Below are 19,210 nucleotides of genomic sequence, written 5' to 3'. Positions count from 1 at the left end.
CATCAATGTCAACTTCTAGTTCTCAGGCACTAACACACCTTTGTTGATTCCCTACACTTTTTGGATAGGCTTGTCAGGGGACAAAAGCAGTAAAAAAAACCTCATCCATTGAACTGTTTGTGATTATTATTATTATTATTATTTATTATTAAATTAAAACATTTATATTCTATAAATCTTTATTTACAATATCTACATTTTGATCATATACCTACCTGACAGTGTCCCCTTAACAAAGCACTTTGTGATATGCACCTAGGGCCCAGTCCTCGGTGATATACTGAGCAGCCTCTACTCACACTCACACCAGGGAGGTGCGGGTGCTCAGTACCTCAAACAATTGGGCCCACAATCCTCAGACATCATATGATAACCTGGAACTGCATAGCGCACTAGTGCAGCAAGCATATAGTGATGCATCACAATAAATGATCACAGTTAGATATGTTGCTTTAATGCCACAGACACTAATAAAACACCAAGAGCTACTCTGACGTAGATATTTTCATTCACTAGTTAGACCCTTTTCTCCCTGATCTATGATTTGGGCCTCTGACCCTTTCATTTGATAATTTTTTATTTTGTGGGAGGAACATTAGTTCTCTTATGGCTGAGACTTTTAATAAACAAGGTCTTGACTTGTGAGACTCGTTTTATATTAAATTTTAGGGAGAGGAATCCTTGGTCACTTTCGAAAATTTGGCAACTGATTTTGGGTGTCTGTTTCTAGGTGCTTAACTTGAGCTAGCGTTGTTGAATGATCTTGTATTGCTGTCTGTTTCTAACAGTAACCTTGTGGCAGCTTATGAAAAAGCAAAGAAGAAGCATCAAAACAAATTGAAGAAACTGGAGTCACAAATGATGGCCATGGTTGAGAGGCATGAGACTCAAGTGAGGATGCTCAAACAAAGAATAGCATTGCTGGAGGAGGAGAACTCAAGACCTCACACTAATGAAACTTCGCTTTAAAATTCTCTATATATAATGTGACAATTAGTGCCATTAAAAAGTTGGGGTTTTTTGACTGATTTTAGGTAGTGAACACTATTAAGGATCTGAAACATAACAGGCATAGATCAGCCTTGTGTGGCTTTGTCAAATCAAGCCAGGAGAACTGGGGAGACTATTTTAAGCTTAAGCAAAGGATTGTTTATTGATGACTGCTTGAAATGGACAGTGTCTGAAGGTAAAGTTTCCCATCATACCAAGGTTATGTTCATGGTATATGTAATTATGTACATACACACACATGCAGGATTATCTCCCATCTTCATCCTAATGGGTGGGAGTCCCTCCACACTTCCATTTTGATCTTGATGCATTCCCTTGCTTTTAATTTACTCCCAAGACAAGGCCAAAATAGCACTCATTCAGATGCTTTTGTATGTTTGTTTGGGCACAGAGTAAGCCAGTTTGATAGATCTCCCAGCCACCATGTTTTCTTTGTCCTGAAATCTTGCAGTAAGACTTGCTGTTACAGCTATTGTATATGTGTATTTGGTGAGGGGAGGTGTGCAAGATGACAGCATGGTTCGTACCCTGCACCAAACTTGCAGTTCTCCACACCGCACACAGTCCAACAGATGTAGGAGGAGAACTCCTGTTAATTCGGAGATGTTTTACCCAGGTAGGATTCCTGAACACAGCAACTAGAAAGCTCTTGCTGCAAGTCTACAGTTCTGCTTTATTTCTTATGCCCTTACAGGCTCTGTGTGGCCACATGCTTTCTGTTTACAGTGCAGGGGGTGTGGGCCGAGATTGGGTAGGAAGTTACAAGGAAGTTTTTGTCCTTCATGTTCTAGGGTAGTGCTGACAGTCAATTTAGAAAAAGTTGGATTTATTTTTCTAAAATACATTATAGACAAGGTTTTCCTCAGAGAAGCCTCTGTCAGATGCAGAGTAGTATTAGACCAGCATAACGTTCCATTACACCTGTGTGTCACCAAGAGGCAGAAACTCTCTCTGCACTTACTATGTAGTACAAAAAGGTACTTCTTTATAAGGAATGTACCTATTCAATATTAAAATAAATGCACATGAATGTGCGTATACATGTAGATAGATACACACACATACAAAATGAGTGAGCAAATGGCTGGCTCTTAGTACTATGTGAGTAGAAGTTATATGAACACAGCCTTCTGATGGCTGTTGTAAAATTACATTTATAGGCTATATTTTAATAAGTTACTGTTATAATGTAGGTGGACTTCTCTGTTCAAGCCAGTTGGTTTCTTATGCCATGCTAGCTAGCACATGGTAAGACTGAATGAGTCTGGTGTTTTTAGTAGAGGCTGAGTGAAGCACAGAGATCAGGTTGCCACCTCTAGGAAGCAGAAGGTGTAGTCTCAGACATGGCATGCATCCCAGCTCCTTTGGGCCTTGTTCACAGGACTTTTGTGTTTTCACTGTCACAGAGATTATCTGAACACTTAAAATAAAACAACCCACCCTTATCAGTTTAATCAACCTAGAGTCAATTAACTTTTTTGTCATTACTACAGCGCTGGTATGTTTATTATTGGTCAAGCTTGAGGTGCTTTCCTTGGCAAATGGATTTACAAAAGTCTGCTGTCATTCCCACCTGTCACACAGGAATTTGTTGTGTTTTGGGACTTGTCTTGAGTTTCCTAGACCTGTTTAGATTGATGTGAATTTCTCTCTAAAGGCTTGTTTAGCTTTAAAAGTATTTCCAGAGAGCTGTGGCTATGGTTCTCTATGCTGAGTAACCCTTTGCTAGATTAAGCCTTTAGCCTTCCTGGCTGGATCATGCTTTGCTGCTTCTAGATGTTAAGCAGGGACAATGAGGGGATTTACTTTCAGCTTTTTAGGGAGCAGGTCAAAAACAGCCTTAGCTGAGATTTAAATGGCAGTGGTTCTTAATGCTGGTTTCTAATGCTCTCCTTCCTTTTGGCAACTGTTGTTCTCTTTCCTTAAAAGTAGTGAAGGTTGAGTAGCAAATCTGAGACAACATAAGCTGCAACAATGCCAAACCCAGTCTCCTGCGTACACCAGTATAAATGAAAAAGACAGCATTACTTACAAACGAAGGGCCACCTCGTAGAGCCCTGCTACCTGACTTGAAACTACAGGGACCCAACTACATGTGTTGGGTCTGGGTCAGGTGGGAAAGCAAGCGGCCCCTTAGGGGGTTAGGGTGGGAGTGGCTGCGTGCTCCACCATGCTGCACTGCATGTATTGTAGAGTGTCTGTGCTGAGGAGCTGCAGATTCTCACTCCACAGTACATACAGCGCAGCAGGGAGGAGTGGATATTAAGACCAGTGCATGATGCCCTCCCTGAACAAACCCTGAGGCAGAAGGAGAGCTGGGAGGGGTGTGGGTCTGAAAACAACTCGATCCTCTCAGGACTGATCTGTCAGGCTTAAACGTTAGGCCCAAGCCAACCTGTACCACCTTTTAGTTTGGGTGGGGCCACTCCCCTTTACCTACAGAACTGTATAATCTCCCACTTTGAACTGCAAATCCCATCCTCTAAGCAATATTCATATTGATTTTCCAATGTCTGAGTGCAGTTCTGTCCATAGAATTGTTTTGCTAAGCTAGAACTGTCCTTCACTGCAGCAGAAAGTTTTTTTTGGGGGGGGGCAAGATCCATGTTAAAAAAAATTTTATTTTGCCCACAAATGTCCTCAACAGTGGACATTTTTCCTGACTGAATGAAGAGGGCTTGAAAGGAAGAACCCGTCTTTAAAATGAGGCAGAAAAAGCTGTGTAAGTAGTTTCTATATTTTGGGTCCAGCACCCCATTCACTAAAATAAGTGAGTTTTGTCATGGGCCTTTAGTTGAAGCAGGATCAGACTACGTGCCTCTGTTTATCATTGGGAAAACTTTTCTGGTGCTAAAAGACTGTGTGCACAACCCTACACAGTATGAGAGATGCACTAAGCCAGTTCCCACAGGTTCAAGGACTCAAGTCATCAACCTTGTTACCTCCTTGAGATCAGCCCTACATTAACTGTGACCTAAGGACTTGACTTGAACACTGCTGCTTAAGTCTAGATGTAAGTGGCTAGATAATGGGTGCAAAGTTCACATTAGCTTTAGCAGGAGTTTTGGATAAGTAAAGGCTGCAGCTGCTTGCTTGTACTAAATGCCCCAAGCATTTGCTTTCCCATTTATAATATGCAGCCAAAACTTTGGGCTGGGGCAGTTTGGATTATATACCTAACACCAGTTAGGCTCCTTGCTAACCCAGTTTGTTTAACAAAATTCTGAGTAAGCTAAAGCAATCTCCATGCTGGAAACATGTATTTGTGCAGGAGGCACCCACTACTTGACCAGCACTGAGAGCTGACTTTGAAATAGATAAAAAAACCAAAACCAACAGGCATATGGTTCAGGGCTACAAAAGGGACACAGTGACATGGTTCACAGTTCCTGGTTCCTTTGTAATTTGTGTGAGGGAAGAAAGCAAGTTACTGTTCTCTTTATTCCTGCTACTGGGGTTCAGCATTAGATCCCTGACCTCCTCACCATGGTATCTGAGTGCCTTCCATTAAGCAAAGTTACTAAGATCTGTCACTGGTGGTTAGTTCTCTCTCAAGGGAGTGTTTTAAGTTGTTTAAATGAAAATGCTGCCCTGTTTATATATTAGAAAAGGCAAGGGTGAGGTGTGATGTGCTTAACTCCTTCAGGAATGTGTTGCAGAATTGGGTAGGCTCCCTAGAACCCATGGCTGTGGCTTTAGCCTTAAAATAGAAATGGCCCCTGTGCTCCTGCAGCCAAGTTGTTGACCACAGTCTTGAGCCGACAAGGACAGATCCTGATGTAATATTCTGTGGGAAATCACTGTGGAGACTCAGCAATAACAAATCTAGAACAAGCACCTGAGACAGCTGAAATTCTTCCACATATAGGTTTGGCTACCCCACGTTGCTGGATTGTTTTTCCTAGTATCAGTTTTAGGAGGCATGTTCACAGCTGTACAACATATAACAATTGCTGATAGTGTCTCTTACTAAGTTGAAAAGCAAGGGATTTTAGGTTGTTTTTTTCCTTCAATAAGCGTGAAAGGGGTTTCTGTTTAATAGAGGGTTTACTGTTTTGAATTAAGTAGAAGTTTTTATATCACTTCAAATCTAGGCTTTGCCTTCTCAATCCAAAATAGAGCTGAGCAGAACCTGTCCTGTATATAGATGATTTCATTAGGCAGGAATATTGAGCCAGCACCTTACTCAGATTTCTAAGGGATGAGGAATGATGTACAAGTTTTCTATTACATATTATTTTGTGATAGTGCCAATTCTAACCTACCTTTTAAGTTTGTTTTTAGCAGATCTGTTTTATTTCAAATACATTTTAAGAACGCTGTAAAGGTGTAAGTTTACAGGAAATAATCATATCAAGGTGATTAAAGGTAACCTACCCAACATTTCTTCCATGATGTTGATGAGCAAGACCCTATTTGCTTTGTCACAGCCTCTCCTATGGAGTCTTCAACGGTTAAAAGGGAGATGTGGGTACCTACAAAGTACTGCTTAATTTGTTAGTATATTAGAAATGGGAGTGGGGAATAGGACCAATGGGAAATAGTGGTGAAATAGCTTAACACCAATCAAGAATGTGTGTTATATGTTTTAGTGCTTCTTGTAATAGGTTAAAAGTAGCCGTAGCCCTAGTGTACCAGTTACAAAAGTGACCACCTTAAAACAGTAAATTCCAAAAACTAATAGTGTACAACTGTTTGAAACACCAGCTCGAAGTATTATGTAGTCTATCTAAACTGACAAGTGTGCATTCTAACTTCTTCAGAAGTAACTTACATCAACTGTAGACACTGCAACCCAACTCCCACAAAACAACTCATTTGAGTTCAATAGCTGAGTTAGGTTCTATTTATAAGAACCTAGTCAATTCTCCTCCAGTCTCTTAACAGACAAGTGCAACAGTGTATTAATTTGTATCTTGTTCTAATGACTTTTAAAAATTGTCTGAGTGTCAAATAGTGCATGAAATTTTATATTTCATATTGTTCTGAAAAAGTACTTTTCTAATTAAAAAGGTTTACACCAGCTTGAATGTATTGTTAGTTATTACAAAGCACATGTGACTAAGTTTGCATTAATCTCAGTATTCCACTGTTTATATGGGAAGTTTTTCATTTAAAAATGTCACTGAACATTGTACTATATGTTGTAATTTTAGAGACTTTTCACCTAATTGATTTGCTTTAAATGTGTTCTGCTTTTTTAGTTCCTTAGCTGCTGTAAAATAGTTATTTTGTTTATTTGATATAGAATTGTAAAAACAGCATTTATTTATACAGAGACATTTATAATACTTTTTATTTTACAAATGTTCCTATATTCTGAATAAATATTTCTAATGCTAAAGTATGTGTTTCACTTGTTAGCTTCAGTCCCATAACTAGTTACATACACTCTAAAAAACTTAAGCCTTCAATACATGGTTGATAGGTGGTACAGACTAAACGAACCTACCTCTTTTGACAACACTGTGAAAAAAAATCTTAATGTCCTTAAATGTCAGTCCTAAGATTAAAGTGGAGTTGTTCTGTTTTTCTAGTAGAAAAACAGAAGTTTTACCATGTTTCCATTCCCCCATACTTTGGAATTCTTTTAAAAAAAAAAAGCTGGGACAGCTTCCCAGGACTGTATTAAAAACTTACTTTTAAGTCTGCAGCTACCTCATTCTCCTTTAAAACTCCTCTTCAAATTTAATATGAAAGTATACATTAAAAGGCAAACATTTTTAAATGGAAGGAGACAGTTGCACACGTTTGATTCTTTTAATGACAAATCACTCCATTTCACAAATACTTTAAAAGCGCGGATCGGGGTTTGACAGTAAATCCTCTCATCTAATGTTCCAAACCTATATCCTGCTCACATTGGTCTTTATAAAGTTCAGAATCCAGCTCCAGTCAGTTTTAACTTTAGCAATGCTTGCTATAAACTTTTATGCTCTTGTAAGTGGCACATGTAGAATCAGTGCTACTAATGGGCATTTAAGGCAATATATGTCAAAACATTCTGCAGTATAAGTATTCTGCTGCCCCAGGCAGCACAGACATGAAATTTCAAACCACCAACAGTTATGTTCATACTTCATTATTACAGTAACAATTTTATCCAGACAGTCAAATACTTTGACAGTAAAAAAATGCTTTAAAGAAACAGCCAATGACTCTAAATGTTAAAATTGTCTAACAAACAAAGTGCTTCAATTTCTGGATCAGTGAATGTACACAATGCTTCAAAAATGCATGTAATCTGTTAGTTCAGTTACAGATCTTACCTAAATCTGAAGAGTTGAACAGTGCTCTTCAGGACTAGCTCACAGAAACTGAATAAAACCTGTAACTTTGCGTGTTTAAATAAAATGTATTTGTAGTATTATACTAATTAAAGTCAGTGAAGATGGACCACATTCTTAAAGTACTACTCACACCTGGCCTATACAATAGAATACTTCCCGATCCCAGAACTAATCCCTGTCATTGCTTAAGTTTCTGCAAGACAATCACAGAACTTAGACATTTTTTGTACAGCATGGAATAATTTTTCTTTGGATATTGTGTGGTTGTCTGTTACAAGACAAATATATTTGCTCTCTAGAAATCAAGTAGCTTTTAGGATTTATTAGCATACCATTTCATCTAGTAGTTTTCTTATGTAACAGGATTGTTCTCAACTGGTGAGACTAAAAGGTGATCCCCTTCTACTGTAATAATTCTATCCAAATGTCCTCGAGAGCTTACAAGATTCAGTCACATTCTTGTCACAATCAGGAAATCAAATTAAGTTTTAATTATAGCATTTTATGTACATCATCTCATTTGAAAAATGTTGCATTTCTCATCACAAAATTTGCAGCACTCAACATTTAGAACATGATTTCTATATCTTATTAAAAGATATACAATCCAAACTTCATAGTAATATTAAAGACTAGCAAATTAAGTTAGTTTTCACCTCTTTGTATAATTCACCTTTTGAACAAAAAATTCATACAGTATGAATGTTTTAAACAATTTCATGGTATAGTTTTGTTAAATTAAATATGAACAAGTTATTTCTACACACAAGGTTTTTTCCTGCAGAATTACCAAATGGTATGTTTTTTCTTCCTATTCACCCAGAAATCATTTGAACAGATACCTTCCCAAGTAGTTGAGTAAAACTCCTTAAATCCCATCCTGCTCCCTCCCCAAATATCCTGTATGTGTTAGCTGGCAAACTATCAGGAGCATAGGCCTTTCTGTAATACAGAACATGCCATCATTTTGGTTCATGTTTCCTACAGATTGTCCTAAAACTGGAGTCACATTAGAAACCATGAAAGTCAATGTTTACAGTGACTTTAAAGTAAAAATGCAAAGTTAAACCCAAGCATTAGGTCAGTAGAAGAACATTTAAAATTGAGACATTTGTTCTTGCATGATCCTGAAGGAAGGAACTGCTACATATGCAGTGTCACACCCTCACAGTAAGGCTTATAACTTACTTGGAACAGTAGTGAAATGCACACTCAGCAAAGAACACACTGCATTTCTTATAGTGCTCATGTACAGTATAAAAAACAGTGCAAATACTACCTTTTAGCCCACTCTTGCTCTTTCCATTGTTGAAGAACATTGCTACAAACATTAAAAAAAAAAAAAATGACCAGAGCTTACCTTTCCAAGCCTCATTTGCTGCAAGAGAGCCTTCACAGTGCACTTTCTATTATGGGTGAATTAATTTCATGTATAAAACTCCACATCTTAAATATTTTGGTTGCTGCAACACTAAAATGCTGAAGTGGACTCAAATTCAGTCCAGGGGAGTGGTTTTCAACCTGCGGTCTGCAGCCCCCTTGGTGTCCACAGACTATATCTAAGATTTCCTCCATTCAAAATTTTTTAGGGACCACAAATAAAAAAGGTTGAAAAAAAAAAAATCATTGGTCTAGCATAATTTCAAAAGCAGTTTGAAACCTATATCAACAAAACTAAAAACAACATCTTGTGCCTATGTTTAAACTGCAAACTACTTAAGTCTATAAAGGAGATTTACGCTATCCCACAAGCACACTTTTCCAAAAGTTTTGGCTTCCCAATATAGATTAGAATAAATTCCAGTAAATGTAGTTTTACAAGATTAGTGCACCTTGGGGTTAGCCCAGAGAAAAAAGACACTGGAATAACTCAAGACATTCTAGCTCCTAGACTGAAGTAGTCAGTATGATTTGTTAAATCACGATTTGAAATCAAGTAGCTAAAAAAAGAAAAGCTCACTGAGCTAACACTATAAAGCTGGCCATATGGCCCAACAGTAACACCTCAAGTTCCAACACGGATATAGAGCTTGATTCAGGCCAGCCAGAGATGAGGGCAGTGGGGGCTGGGGAGAGGAGGGCAAATCACACTGGAAAAAAAAACACTTCAAAATCAGTGATCACAGAAGAAAATGCACTTTTCATATTAAAATGACTGATTGGAAACATGTTAGGAATAGCCAGACTACACAGTTTGCCTTAACATTACATGCAGCATTTTAAACAAACCGAGTATAAACACAGCAAACGTTGTTTTTGTAGATCTCCAAAGTAAACTACGATCAGAGCACAGTATGTAAACCTGTAATTTTGTGAGAGAGAGAGAGAGAGAGAGAGAGACTTACTACAAACGAAACATACAGAAAGGGAAGCTTTTAATTGTGAAATAAGATAAAATATTTTTCCCCCTCCATACCTCTATCTCCATACCTCAAACTCTGTGCAGGATTCAATACCACACGTGTATTGAAAAATGGAAATTTTTAAAGACTACCAAGTTACAGAACATGCTAAAATTAGTCTATAGTCTCAAAATCCTCCAAAAATTAAAAACCTATGTGAACTAATTCCAGAATTTCCAGTACCTGCATTGAGCTTTTTGTCCATTAAACATTCTTCCTCATAATTTCATAAGTGTCTTAACTTCAAGGTTACAGATGAGTGAGTCACAATTTGATTACCAACTGCAGGTGAGTGTTGCAACTTGTTTTATTCCAAGCACAGTAGACTGACATGCTTACTTTTCAAGCATCTTCACACCAACAAGCGCTTAGATCTCCGAAATCCATTCACAACCAATTTCACTAGATAATCTTGCCGCTCCAAATGCCCACCCACACACAAAAACAAAACAAAAAAAATCCACTGAATGAAACTCAATCATCCATTTGCTATTTCTTCACTCTTTTACAAACATTCCTGTAAGGTGTACTCCTACACTTTGGAATACAAGTATAAAATGATTCATTTAACATTTTGAACATGAAACACATAAAAAAGACATACAAAACTAGTAAGAGTAAACAATCTGAAACGTTCACAGTGCAGGGCACCCTGAAACCCAAATGCAGGTCATATACAAACACATTTAATAAGCTGTTTGAGACCTCAAGAAGGAAGGAAACTATGTCAATACAAATATGAACATTCTGAATTCATATTTCTGAAACAGTACCTTGTACACAAAGAAATAGAAGTTATTGCATATTTATCAAATTTATTTATAACTCTCACACTGATGCTAGATTTCATAAAATCAGGCCTGTTTTCTGCAGCCTTTGTTTGGGATTTGTCAGTGAGGAAGCCAGGTATTTTTGTAATTAATGAAAACTTTTGCTTTAAAAAAAAAAAATCTACACTTAGTGATCCCAGTAAGGCATATCCCATTTATGCACATTTTTCTCATATTGCTATGAGCCATTTCACATCCCAAACTGTCATCAAGTGGAAGTTTCAAGTTTAAAATTCACACAGCTCTATAAATCTTCCCCTTATTAATCCATGGTGCATTAAGTGAAGAATCATAAAAGGAACATATCTGAAAAGTCAACCTACCTATCAGAAATAAAAATTTCCAAAGCTTGATTTTTTAATCATGCGTTGAGAGTCTCATTAAACTCACTGGCATTAGCAGCCTGGAGGTCAGAGTGCTAACTTCTGATTCCTTAGGAGCTAGACACTTATTGCTGGGAAATCAACTACTTACACTAAGAGGACTGAACAAAGCTTTGGTTTTCATTTGGATCTGAATAGGTAAATTGACAAATTCATCCCTCCTGCCCCCCCGCAACTTTACTATTCAGCCCTCTCAATTAAATAACAGGACATATGCATTTAGGCACAGATCTTCAAAAGGTATTAGACACCTAACTCCCACTGACATTACTGGAAGTTAGGCAACCCGAATAACTTTGAGGATCTGGGCCTTACTGATTTAAGCAACCTCTGAACATTATTTCTGGCTGTCAACCCACTGCCACCACCACACCAGGGTGAAGCAAAAGAGTCACTTCAACAACTGAAGAAAAACTATTCTAAAAGTAAACTGACCTGTTGTAAGACTTTCTTATCCAAATGGAAAAACTGGAATCTATTTCTCCTGTTAACTGATACAGGAGTCCAGCTTTCCTGGCTAATGGGAAATGTTTTAACAACTGAAAATTACTAGATTCCCTAGCCCAAAGGGATGAAAAGATTAGAAGATAAAAATAAGCTAACACGCTATTTATTGAGGGCAAATATAAGATAATAGATATTATAGGGTATTTGCAAGAAGACAGGGATTGTGTTTAGTGGATACCACACCAAAGATATAAAAGGGTGTCTGTGGGTGACATATCTTCTGTGGTTAGAAAATGTACAAAGCCTTGGAACAGCCACTGATAGACAATTTAGTCATTCAGTCCTCCAAATTACACATCACAGCCACCTACCTTAATTTTAGAGAACCATCCACTTTAAAAAAAAAAGAAGAACAAGAGAGAAAAATATAGGTACTGGCTGCTGAGACAAGTGAGGAGCTTCATTTGCCCCCAGTCCCCAATAAAATGCTTTTGAAATGTATATTCAAAACTCTCTCAAGTGAATCATGATGCAAGAATGTATGACTAGTGATTTTTTTCCCCCACTTAGTATCATTTGCATTCCTACTGCTAATTTTTTCACATCTTCAATATACTTATTATTAAAAGGCTGTAGCCTCATTCATTTTTAGTTACAGTTTTCAGATACTGAGATGCAAGTGCAATATCAAATGCTATACTATTGGAGAGAGAGAACGAACACACATGACACTAGACACCTCCAAGGACAATAGTATAGAACACAATAATGGACACTTAGAACAGTTGTTGCAAACTTGATTAAGCCATTAGGTGGCACATGACGTTCTCTAGTCATCCACACATCTACCTCAATCCTCCCCTTCTCTCAGCAGGACCTGCAGAGGCTTATTTACATTCAGCAACTACAAATGTTTAGTATGTATAAGAATCCCCTCGCCACAAAATTTAACTTTTCCTTTCAACATCTTAAAAGCAGCTGCAAGTGAAAGAAGGCTTGTACCCATTTTGTCCTAGTGGAGAACAGTTCTAATGGACATAAAGGAAGAACAGAAACAAGTAAGTGTGAAAGGCCAAGTTCTGTTCAGCAAGCGTATCCCCACCGAAGACAGTCGAGGAAAAGGTGCAAGTCAGGGCAGAATGGGACCCCATGGATTTAGTTTTAAATTCTACTGACTGCAAGTCATTCTGAAATGAGTTTGAGCATGAGAGAGAGGAGAGAACATCGGCAGACAACCGGAGAGAAGAAGAGAGAGAACTGCAAAGATGAGGTCAAACTAGTAGACTTGAAATTCATAATTTTTTTTAAGCACAGATGCGCCAAGATTTCAACATTGCTGGGATAGAGAAGATGGGTGTCCTCTGAGAATTAATTTAATTGCTATACTACTGCAAAGTACCAGAAAATAAAGACTGAGTGTTCCAACAACTTTATATCAGAGCAGGTTCAAAGTTTAGTGTGTTAGTATACAGCCAACACTAAAATATTTCAAAGTTTAAAAAAAAAAAAAATGCCCTCTCATGCAACAGCAGGAACTAGTGAACCAAACACTGGAAAGGTATTTTTGTGGATAAAGGCGGAACTGCATTTAAAGTGCGACACTTCACTATGCCACTTCCATACTGCAAAGAGAATGGACCCTTTCCAATCATCATTCAGTCCCTGCATTGCTTTAAAAATAAAAAAAATAAAAACACCTGAGAAGGAGTAAGGCTGGATTAGAAACCCACTCAACTGCAAAAGATCAGTCTTTGATTTTTGTTCATCCATAACAGGTTTGCTGTCAGAGGTCAAAACTTTTCATTATGGCATCATGGTCAAACTTGAAGCTCAAGAAAGCTCTTGATGAGAAAGTGATTTTGTAATGACCATTACATGCTACAGAGTATGCCTCTGTATGTTCCAGCAGGTCTTCAATGGAGAAACACACATCATACGCTGCTGCATCTGCTTAAAAAAAGAAAAAGAAAAAAAGAAAAAAATATGTTCTACCACTTAACTTTCAACTGTATTGATCAATGAAGAGGTCATTGAAAATATGCTACTATTTAGGTTTAAAAAGCTGAACATTAAATTTATGCTCAATTAGCATTTATTCACACTGGCAATTTTATCAGTTTGGTCATCATTTCAAACAAAAAGTGTAGCAAGGAATTCCTTAGCTTTATTGGCCACCTACTGGTCCAAACAAGTTTTGTAGGAGTTACATAAACAGCAGTTTTTACCCAAATGATTAATTCTCTTCTGCAAAGCCCAGGTTAGGGCAATAATTTTTTGCCAAGGTCCAAATTTCTTGGTCAAGGTATAGTCAAGGTCCAGACTCCAGAGAAAACAAGTAAATAAAAAGAGTTTACAGTCCATTCAAAAGTTTCAGGTGATCTGGATTTGGCTCGCAGTCTGCCTATTGACTACCCCGAGTTACGGTGACAAACTGCTTGGACACAGTCCCCTTCCGAAGTGGAGATCTGGAGAAGGGGCTGGAGAGCCCCGTGGGGGCCTTAAGTCAGGTGGTGGTAATTTCAGAAGTCCTTGCACCATCAGATACCCCAGCTCCTATACTACCATGAAAAGCCTTTTCAGTGATCTATTCAAATAGTCACCACCATGGCATGCCTCCCCGAGGCTCAGCCCAGATATACAGTGCTTTACTTTCTCCATCAATGGTGAACTATGAGCAACTGTATATTCCACCATCCTACAGATTTCACAACTAAGGAAAGGGATCTTAAACCTTCATTTAATAAAAGGTTTCCTTTTTCGGCACGTACTGTAGTAAGTGGATGCAGTCTCAAAAATTGTTTCAAATTAATGTGTTCACATACAAAATGAAAATTAATATACTTGCCTGTTTCAAAGTTATCCTGAAGTCTTCTTGGATTAAGTTTTTTTTCACATTTCTGATTAAGAAAGTGAGCACATATTATACTCTACAAAATACATGCCTTAATTTTAACAGTACTCAAGGAAATAAATGTAACTGCTAATTAATACCAGACTGGTAAGTTCACTCAGCAATGACAACAATTCTTTAATTAGGCATTAAATATTTGTTTTAAATCAAAGCAGCTAGTTTATTATCGATCTAGCTTTAAAAAGTGAATTCTGTGATACTGCTATAAAGAATTCTCTAGCGAGCATACTCCTATAAATCTTTTGAAAGTGTGAAATAGGCAGTTCACACATGCCAACTCTCTTTTTTAAGCAATCTAACAAGCTTCTTTTCCTGTAAGTATTTGCTATTGCAGCCTGCTGAGAGCTGAAGACAAGCTATTTACTTACTCTCACAGCATAGGTATCGCACCAATATTTGAAATGGGAAACTTTATTAATGGAAATGCTTATTTGCTTAAAGAAAAAGGGGCAGATTGAGGTGCATTAAGGACATATTGTGAGGAATGCACACTCCAAGAGTAAGTGCTAACTGCAATTCGATCTACGCTGTACCCCTGTAGTGAATGAAGCAGTGCCCCACAGATTCCATGAAAATTGATGAAAAAAAAATCAGCCCTTGACGCACAATTGTGTTTCCGAATCTCAGTTTTCATTTAAAAAAAAGTTTTTCTAGCCTAATGGTTGTAAAGACAACATTTAAAACCTGAACCAAGCATAAACTGATGCATTAATACATGCCCAAGTCTACTCACTGCCTGTAACAAAAGCTAAAAAGTGTAAACTGCCCCATTCATCAAGGTCCCATGTACTCTATGCTTCCAAGGCTGTAGAATATGGCATTTTCCCAGAGTTTGCAGAAGTCTGCATTTCTTCTGTCGCCAACCTCCTGACATTTCGTTCTCTCCCCCCTGCCTTAGAATCATAGAATCATAGAATATAAGGGTTGGAAGGGACCCCAGAAGGTCATCTAGTCCAACCCCCTGCTCGAAGCAGGACCAATTCCCAGTTAAATCATCACCTTCCCAGGACCCATCCTGCAGCTCCCTGTTGCTCACTTGTTTTCTCCACAATGCATGCTCCCTACCTGTTACACGGAACCAGATAGCAGGGAATTGGGAAGTCAGAGCTGAAGTCAGATTTTCAGTCAAGAGGGGGGAGAACCAAAAAAGTGTAGGCTGGCAAGATGAGCTGCCTGGACAACAGTACAGCAAATGAGGCTTAAGAAGTCAGGGAGATAAGCCATTGAAGGTGGCTAAAAACGCCCTCTAGTCCCTGGCCCACTGGGGTGGGGGGATGGTGCAGTTTTCTGAGCTTGGCCAAATGGACAATATTGCAAGAGCCAAGGTACAGGTTGTAGAACCAGGCCACATGGAGAGCACGGTGAAAAACCCATCCTCAAAAAAATACCATGGTCAAAAACAGTCAGATACACTTTGTTAAGATTTTCCCTGACCAATGACCTAGCTGAGGGTGTTCGCGTGGCGGTAAGGAGATGGGAATTAATAGTATTTTACGGTGACTCACTAAGTTAACGTCATGGGATTCAGGGTTTGTTGAGGCAGAACTTGATCCCATTGTGCCATGGATATCGATTCAGAGCCCACACCTCAAACTGTAGCCAGGCAGAAAGGAGGGGAGTGACTAGGCATATACTTTACATTTTCAAACTCAGTGGTTTTGCCATACCACAGTAAAATATTTATCCACTCATTTTTAAGCAGCAGATATTTTGCCATTGCAATGTACAGTACTAGACCATTCTCTGTCAAATACCTGGACTATTACAGGAAGGAACATCTATTTCAGGTTCACTTTAATATGCATTAGAATTCAGTTACAAAATGCTAATTGGATAAATTATATTATTCAATACTCTACAAGTGTATATATATATGGGATGAGAAATGTCACCTGCAGTGCGTACATTGAACACGATCATTTAGATCTGTTTTCATGCACATGCAATTTAACATTCCATCAGCAAAACCTTAGTTTACGCACTCAGTTAAAGGTCACCAAAATGTGTTAATGCAAGAACTATGGCGGTCAATCTTACCAATGTGTGGTTCTGTTTCGCCGGCTGACTGTGGACCCCATTTGTCCTCTTCTTTTGGTTAGAAGTGTCTTGATATTGCTTTCTACCATTACCCCTCATGTTCTGAGTCAGCCACACCCAAAAAAGGTAATACAGATAAAGGTTAAATGCTAGTGTCACACCCTACTGCATTACGATACCACTTATATAGCAGCTGTCATCCAAGTACCCCAAATCATGTTAAGGTTTAGAAGCCGAGGCACAAGAAGTTATAGCTACTGTTTAAGGTTACTCCGCAAGCCAGTGGCAGAGGTGGGAAAAGACTCTGGGTCTGCTGATACCCAGTTCCCTGGTCTAATGACTAGGCATGCTCCTTTCCATGATATAATGAAGTCTCATCCCTTAAGGCAATAAGCCCAACAGCCTATCCCCATACATTCATACATAAAGTGAGTCTGAACTGATTTTAAAGGGTCCTAACAAATCCAATGGATTTGGAAATTAAACCTACCTTTATTTTTAGGGCTTCAGACATCTCAGAATGATTGTTATATGGCTTCTGTTGCTGTGGTTGTCTGTACTTCGTCCACTGGTCTCCTGGAGAGCCATCTGTAAACACCTGCTGGCTATAACGAAGTTTAGATCTATCCCATTTAAAAAAAAAAAAAAAAAATTATCTGCAAAAGAACTTTGATTCAAGACTATTATGATCAGAACAGAAATACACATTGTTCTGCTTCTCCAGACAATCTTACAAGATAAGCTGAAACACTGGATCTTAACCTTAATAGTCTCTCCACTCACTAAACTTGTTTTGCTTATTGAGGAAGAGTTATGCACAAAGCGGAAAAAATATGACTTTATAAAGCAACAGTATGTGACAAGTAAAAAGAAGATTTCTTACTCTAGAATCCTGTTACTTGAAGTGTTGTGTGGATACCAAGTGGGTACACCTTGATACTTTATTTATGACACGAGCGTGGGTGCTGAACTGACCTAGATTGATGATGGGGAACCCCCTTTGTCAACCTGAACTGGTTTGAGAAGTTGCTCCGTCACATGACTGCTAGGAAACCAATGTACATTGCCAAAGAGCCACAGTAATATGTCAGCAGCCCCCTAAGCTCCCCCGCACCTCCCGATCAGCTGTTTCATGGCATGCACGAAGCTCGGGGGGGGGGGGGGGGGGGAAGCGTGAGGGCATAGCAGGTTATGGGGGGGCGGGAATGGATGGAGTGGGGGCAGGGCCTGTGACAGAGCCAGGGGTTGGGCAGTGAGCACCCCCTGGCACACTGGGAAGTTGGCGCCTGTAGCTCCAGCCCCGGAGTTGGTGCCTATACAAGGAGCTGCATATTAACTTCTGAAGAGTCGCATGTGGCTCCGGAGCCACAGGTTCGCCACCCCTGCTCTAAGATCTCCCTGTGATTTAACACGTTACAAGATAATTTTTTCAATCACCCCCGAATCACCATGACAACATTGGTTTTATCCAACTTTCCTTGAAATTGACATTAATTTGAAATTACTTTTAAGTACCATGGCTATTAGTGATTCTTCCTGACTTTGTTCCATTGTTTTTGGCACCTCTCCTTCCTTTCAGCACTACATTGATTATTTTAGAAAGCATATCTACCTGTCCTACCTTCTGATAGAGAATTTCAAGTTTCTCCTTCACTTGCTTTTCATATTCCCATATAGGAACTCAAGACATTCTCTCAGTTTTGCCATATTCTAAGATTTTCCATACAAGTAGTTTCAAGCACATCAGGGAACTAATTAACCTCTCCATCCTACTAACAGTTCTATGGATCTCTCTATAATCTATTATATTAACCCATTCTGAGGAAAAAAAAGAGTGGACATTCTTCAGCTTTGTGTAGCCAATGATTTATAAAAATGTTGACAGACATGTCAAAATGATCTAGTTTCCTACCTTGTTTTCTCCATGTTGAGCTTGGATGGTGTGCTCCCAGTGGATGAAAATCCATTGTCACTATCAGAGGAGTCCCCATACCTTCGAGAAAGCCAGTCTCTCAATGGTCTGTGAAGAAGTTAGTGTTTTGTCAACAAAATCCAGTGTCCTGAAAACAAGAGGCTAGACTTTGGCTTATCCTGAACATACCTGATGAAGGGAATGGCCATGAAAAACTTGTTAGGTGCCAAACCTAGCTTGGACTTTGGAGTCATGTCATTTCTATGGCACGGTAATTTGTCAATTGAGAACCATTCAATGTTCTGAAACACAGAAAAAAGTAATGACTTTAGTGAAGTCACCAAGGGACTTAGGCAAATACACATCATCCACAATAAGAAAAGGAGGACTTGTGGCACCTTAGAGACTAACCAATTTATTTGAGCATGAGCTTTCGTGAGCTACAGCTCACAGTATGCATCGGATGAAGTGAGCTGTAGCTCACGAAAGCTCATGCTCAAATAAATTGGTTAGTCTCTAAGGTGCCACAAGTCCTCCTTTTCTTTTTGCGAATACAGACTAACACGGCTGTTCCTCTGAAACCTGTCATCCACAATGATTTTCTTTAAAATCAAAAAGCTACAGCAAGAGTCTGAATTAATGAACCATGACAGAGCTGCTGACCAATACAGGTTATTTTAAATGCTAGGATCACTTTTCTGGCCACCACCACAATGTAACAGACATGACAATGCAAGTTTGCAGTGTTGTTGTAGCTGTATTGGTCCCAGAACATGAGAGAGACCGGAAGAAGAGCTCTGTGTAGCTCGAAAGCCTGTTTCTTACACCAACCAAGATGGTCCATTAAAAGATATTATACCCCATTGTCTCTCTGTTAGAATCCCTAAAATGTGGAATGCAGTACACAGTACCTCAATTATTGAAAGTTAGTTCATTTAAAATAAGGTCTGCAACAACATATCGTATATACTCTATCATAAGCCGGTT

General features: G+C 38.7%; 2 protein-coding genes across 9 annotated transcripts in view; one reads left to right on the top strand and one right to left on the bottom strand.

Annotated features, from left to right (window-relative positions):
* MCC (MCC regulator of Wnt signaling pathway) overlaps positions 1-6,650 on the top strand; it is a 356,867-nt gene extending 350,217 nt beyond the window's left edge. For all 3 annotated transcript variants that reach the window (XM_048849771.2, XM_048849772.2, XM_048849773.2), the window contains one exon: positions 789-6,650. In XM_048849771.2, coding sequence (XP_048705728.1) covers positions 789-969 — 181 coding nt within the window. In that variant the 3' untranslated portion in view covers positions 970-6,650. The remainder of the gene's footprint in view (positions 1-788) is intronic.
* Positions 6,651-6,757: 107 nt separating this feature from the next.
* DCP2 (decapping mRNA 2) overlaps positions 6,758-19,210 on the bottom strand; it is a 29,991-nt gene continuing 17,538 nt past the window's right edge. For 2 of the 6 annotated variants that reach the window (XM_048849776.2, XM_075128608.1), the window contains exons 6-11: positions 18,413-18,525; positions 18,224-18,331; positions 16,802-16,934; positions 16,312-16,413; positions 14,209-14,260; positions 6,758-13,313 (exon numbers count right to left, since the gene is read on the bottom strand). In XM_048849776.2, the coding sequence (XP_048705733.1) occupies positions 13,147-13,313; positions 14,209-14,260; positions 16,312-16,413; positions 16,802-16,934; positions 18,224-18,331; positions 18,413-18,525 (675 nt within the window). In that variant the 3' untranslated portion in view covers positions 6,758-13,146. The remainder of the gene's footprint in view (positions 13,314-14,208; positions 14,261-16,311; positions 16,414-16,801; positions 16,935-18,223; positions 18,332-18,412; positions 18,526-19,210) is intronic. The other 4 variants (XM_048849777.2, XM_048849775.2, XR_012668490.1 and 1 more) reach the window with 3 other exon arrangements.

The sequence above is a fragment of the Caretta caretta genome, chromosome 5 (assembly GCF_965140235.1).
Source record: "Caretta caretta isolate rCarCar2 chromosome 5, rCarCar1.hap1, whole genome shotgun sequence".
NCBI classification, from domain to species: domain Eukaryota; kingdom Metazoa; phylum Chordata; order Testudines; family Cheloniidae; genus Caretta; species Caretta caretta.
This window is presented reverse-complemented; position numbering and strand designations above follow the sequence as displayed.